Genomic DNA, 5,448 nt, shown 5'->3' with positions numbered 1-5,448 from the left:
TTTATTTATTTATTTATTTATTTATTTGAGATGGAGTCTCGCTCTGTCGCCCAGGCTGGAATGCAGTGGCACAATCTCGGCTCACTGCAACCTCCACCTCCCGAGTTCTAGTGATTCTTCTGCCTGAGCCTCCTGAGTAGCTGGGATTATAGGCATGTGCCACCACACCTGGTTAATTTTTATTTATTTATTTATTTTTTTGAGATGGAGTCTCACTCTTGTTGCCCAGACTAGAGTGCAATGGCACAACCTAGGCTCACTGCAACCTCCACCTCCCGGGTTCAAGCGATTCTCCTGCCTCAGCTTCCCAAGTAGCTGGGACTACAGGCATGTGCCACCACGCCCGGCTTATTTTGTATTTTTAGTTGAGATGGGGTTTCTCCATGTTTGTCAGGCTGGAATCGAACTCCCCACCTCAGGTGATCCACCCGCCTCAGCCTCCCAAAGTGCTGGGATTACAGGCACGAGCCACCGTGCCCAGCATTTCTATATTTTTAATAGAGATGGGGTTTCACCATGTTGGCCAGGCTGGTCTCAAACTCCTGACCTCAAATGATCAGCACCCCTCGGCCTCCCAAAGTGCTGGGATTACAGGCATGAGCCACGATGCCTGGCCACATTGAATTTTTTTTTTTTTTTTGATTCGGAATCTTGCTCTGTCGCCCAGGCTGGAGTGCAGTGACACGATCTCAGCTCACTGCGACCACTGCCTCCCAGGTTCAAGCAATTCTTCTGCCTCAGCCTCCCCAGTAGCTGGGACTACAGGCACCCACCACCACGCCCAGCTAATTTTTTGTATTTTTAGTAGCGATGGGTTTCACCATGTTAGCCAGGATGGTCTCGACCTCCTGACTTCATGATCCACCTGCCTCGGTCTCCCAAAGTGTTGGGATTACAGGTGTGAGTCACCACACCCAACCTGTTGAGGATTTTTGTGTCTTTGTTCAACAGAGATATTGGCCTGTAGTTTTCTTTTTTGTTGTGTCTTTGCCTGGTTTTGGTATCAGGGTAATGCTGGCTTTGTACAGTGATTTAAGAAGAGTTTCCTCTTCTTGGATTCTTTGGAGTAGTTTGAGCAGAATTGTTGTTCTTTATATATTTGGTAGAATTCAGCAGTAAAGCCATCTTGTCCTAGACTTTTCTTTGTTGGGAGACTTTGTGTTGCTTATTCAGTCCAGTTACTTCTTACTGTTCTGTTTCTTCCCGGTTTAATCTTGGTAGGTTGTATGTGTCCAGGGGTTTATCCATTTCCTCCAGGTTTTCCTATGTGTTAGTGTACATTTGTTTATAGTAGTCTCTGATGATCCTTTGTATTTCTCTGTTGTCTGTTGTATGTCTCCTTTATCTTTTTTTTTTTTTTTTGGAGATGGAGTCTTGCTCTGTCGCCTAGACTGGAGTGCAGTGGCCTGATCTCGTCGCACTGCAAACTCCACCTCCCAGGTTCAAGCAATTCTCTGCCTCATTCCTCCCAAGTAACTGGGGTTACAGGTGCCTGTCACCATGCCTGGCTAATGTTTGCATTTTTAGTAGAGATGAGGGGTTCACCATCTTGACCAGGCTGGTCTTGAACTCCTGACCTTGTGATCCACCCGCCTCTGCCTTCCAAAGTTCTGGGATTATAGGTGTGCACCACGGCGCCCGGCCCCATGTCTCCTTTTTCACTTCTGGTTTTGTTTATTTGGATCTTCTTTTCTATTTTCTCAGTCTAGCTAGAGATTTTTTTTCACTGCATATGCATTTACTTTCTTACATTATCTCAGACTTTCCTGGCTGCACAGACTAGGTTAAACCCTTTATTTTCTCCTTGGTAACACCCATCACAGTTATTTCTTTTCTTTTTTTTTTTTTTTGAGACAGAGTCTCACTCTGTCGCCCAGGCTGGAGTGCAGTGGGACAATCTCTGCTCACTGCATCGTCTGCCTCCTGGGTTCAAGTGATTCTCCTGCCTCAGCCTCCCAAGTAGCTGGGATTACAGGCGCCTGTCACCATGCCCAGGTAATTTTTGTATTTTTAGAGATGGGGTTTCGTCATGTTGGTCAAGCTGGTCTCGAACTCCTGACCTCAGGATTTGCCAGCCTCCACCTCCCAAAGTGCTGGGATTACAAGCGTGAGACACCACACCCGGCCCCATCACATTTACTTCTTGTTTAACATAAAATCTACCCTACTAGATGTCAGCTCCAAGAAGCAGAGTCCAGATTTCCCCAGGATCTAACACAATGCCTGCTATGTAACAAGTGCTCAGTAATATTGGTGTAATTGAATTTGTTTGATTCAGTTATTTAAATTTTGTTTCCCCACCTCCACTCAGGTAATCTTTCTTACATAAAGTTTGCAACACTAAATCTTCAATCTTAGGATATAAGGACAAATCATAATTTTATAAATAAAAGGGATTATGGGGGCTTTGAGAGTTGTGAGTTTACATTTAAAATATGGATGTAATCTTCATCAAAGACCTCATGTTACTTTTTTTGAAAACCCTTTTATTTTGAAAAGTCATAAAGTATTATAAAGAATTACAGCATGCTCTTCTTCATCTAGATTTTCCAGTGTTAACATTAACATTCTACTACATTTGCTTTATGTGTCCTCTCTATGTATATATATGTAGAGGAAAAGATGCATCTTTTATCTCAATACTTTAATATATATTTCCCCAAAACACGGATGATCTCTTAACGTAACCAACACAGACATCAAAATTAGGGAATTAACATTGATTCCATACTGTTAACTGTCTGTAGAACTTACTAATTTTACCACACTCCTATGTGGAAAGAGGAAAAAAGAAAAGGACCCAAGATCTAATCTGAGATCACATGTCACATTTGATTGTCATGTCTCTGTAGTTCTTGTTCTGTGTCTTTCATGACCTTGACATTCACGTAGTACAGGTTTATTTTGTAGATGGTCTCTCTGGGTTTGTGGGATGCATTGTCATGATTAGATTCACGTTATGCATTTTAGGTAGGATTATCGCAGAAAGGATACTGTGTTTATTTCTATACATCATTTCAGAAGTCACATGATATATCTCTGTCCTGTTATTACTGGTGATATGTAACTTTGGTCACTTTCTTGGTTAAGGTGGCGTCTACCAGTTTCCTCTATTGTAAAGTTGCTTCCCTTCCTCCCCACTAATTGTTATTAATTAATAAATGTCTTCTTTTTGTATTTTAATTTACTTAAATTTCTGGGTGTCTTTTTCTTTTAATATTTAATTTTGAGGTCCTGACCAAAGAGCAGATTTGTACTTGGAAGGAAAAGACCAGCTCGGGGGTTGGTTTCAGTCATCCTTATTAACAAGTGTGGCCACAAGGAAGAAAGCACCTTATAAGTAAGTATTTATACCTGAGCCAACCTGCTGAGTACCTGCCAGTGTGTGAAGCACTATGCTGAGTACTATAGAGATGATAAGGCACCACCCTTGATTGCTTACAGTGTCCTGTAAGAATTTGAAGTAAAAAAAAGAGAAAGGACACAGGAGACAACACCAACGTGTCTTGTGAGTGTGATGCAGATCATAACTCCTTGAAGAAAAAGTCAGCGTTGACTGGAGTAGTTGCGGGAACTTATGTAGTTCTTTTTTGTTTGTTTGTTTGTTTGTTTGTTTTTGAGAAAGGACCTCATTCAGTCACCCAGGCTGGAGTGCAATGGTGTGGTCAAAGCTCGCTGCAGCCTCCATCTCCTAGGCTCAAGCAATCCTCCTGCCTCAGCCTCCTGAGTAGCTGGGACTACAGACATGCACCACCACACCTGGCTAATTTTTAACTTTTTTTTTAGAGATGCATTCTCCTCGCATTGCCCATGCTGGTCCCAAACTCCTGGCCTGAAGCAGTCCTCCTGCCTTGGCCTCCCAAAGTGGTAGGATTATAGGCATGAGCCACCATGCCTGGCCTAGAACTAGATCTTGATCTATGGTAAAACTTGACCAGGAGGAATGTAGGGAAGGATATTTGAGGTTGAGAGAAGACAGCCTGAGTACAGATGTCCTTTATATTTGTAATATCCACAGTGGCTAGTGAGCTGAAACATTGCTTTCGTGAATTTTATTAAATTAGATATTCTCATTTAATACATAGAATTACTTTTTCAAACGTGTGGGTGAAAGTACTAATCAGAAAGATTCCTAAATAGCTTAGCTTAAGACTGTGGCTCTCTTAGGATAAAAATCCATCCCAGAACGTTTTGCATGTTGCTTTTTTTTTGAGACGCAGTCTTGCTCTGTCGCCTAGGCTGGAGTGCAGTGGCGCGATCTTGGCTCACTGCAACCTTTGCCTCCCGGGTTCAAGCGATTCTCCTGCCTCAGCCTCTCGAGTAGCTGGAATTACAGGCACATGCCACTATGCCTGGCTAATTTTTGTATTTTTAGTAGAGACAGGGTTTCACCATATTGGCCAGACTGGTCTCGAACTCCTGATCTCAAGTGATCCATGCTCCTGAGCCTCCCAAAGTGCTGAGATTACAGGTGTGAGCCACCATGCCTGGCCCTTTTACATGTTTTTATTTCTTAACATGTGTTTTAAAGACCATTAGAAGGGCGGATCCTATTTTTTTCAAATTGTCTTTTGAAAATAATTTTGAGACGATAATCTGCTCTTTTAAGACATACTTTTTCCTGTTTTTTTTTTTTTTTTTTTTGAGACCGAATCTCACTCTTTCACCCAACCTGGAGTACAGTGGCACGATCTCAGCTCACTGCAACCTCTGCCTCCCGGATTCACGCCATTCTCCTGCCTCAGCCTCCTGAGTAGCTGGGACTACAGGCGCCCAACACCGCACCTGGCTAATTGTTTTGTATTTTTAGTAGAGATGGGGTTTTATCATCTTAGTGAGGATGGTCTTGATCTCCTGACCTCATGATCCACCTGTCTCGGCTTCCCAAAGTGCTGGGATTACAGGCGTGAACCACTGCGACCAGCCCTTTTTCTTGGTTTTATTTTTTCATTAAATTTTTTTTTTTTTATTTTTAGTGAATTATATAGTTTTTCCGCTATCACCACAAAAGGTTTTATAACATTTCCAACACACTAAAAAGTTTTCGCATGCCCATTTGTGGCTAATCTCCACTCCCACCCTAGGGCCCCTGGCAACCACTGATCTTGCTGTCTCTGTAGTTTGCTATTTCTAAACTGGTTAGCTTTAATGATAAAATCAGTACACAGCAGAAGCTCAGAAAATAATCTGTTTAGTGATGAAAATATCTAAAGTTTTCCTTTGTGTAAGTCGAGAGTTCACTAACCATTGTGATACATGAGCTAAGAATGATTTTTTTTTTTTGAGATGGAGTCTTACTCTGTCTCCCAGGCTGGAGTGCAGTGGGACGATCTCAGCTCACTGCAGTCTCCACCTCCTGGGTTCAAGTGATTCTCATGCCTCAGCCTCCCGAGTATCTGGGACTACAGGCACACGCCACCATACCTGGCTAATTTTTGTATTTGTAGT

The 5,448-nt window shown here is 42.5% G+C and overlaps 1 protein-coding gene across 1 annotated transcript in view; it reads left to right on the top strand.

Moving 5' to 3' along the window:
• IARS2 (isoleucyl-tRNA synthetase 2, mitochondrial) overlaps window positions 1-5,448 on the top strand; it is a 77,324-nt gene that overhangs the window by 60,278 nt on the left and 11,598 nt on the right. Inside the window, exon 15 of the mRNA XM_011969747.1 lies at window positions 3,232-3,340. Within this exon, the coding sequence (XP_011825137.1) occupies window positions 3,232-3,340 (109 nt within the window). The remainder of the gene's footprint in view (window positions 1-3,231; window positions 3,341-5,448) is intronic.

Source organism: Mandrillus leucophaeus, unplaced genomic scaffold (assembly GCF_000951045.1).
Source record: "Mandrillus leucophaeus isolate KB7577 unplaced genomic scaffold, Mleu.le_1.0 Scaffold901, whole genome shotgun sequence".
Lineage (NCBI taxonomy): Eukaryota > Metazoa > Chordata > Mammalia > Primates > Cercopithecidae > Mandrillus > Mandrillus leucophaeus.
Note: the sequence above shows the minus strand (reverse complement) of the source record. Positions and strands in the feature narration are given on the sequence as shown.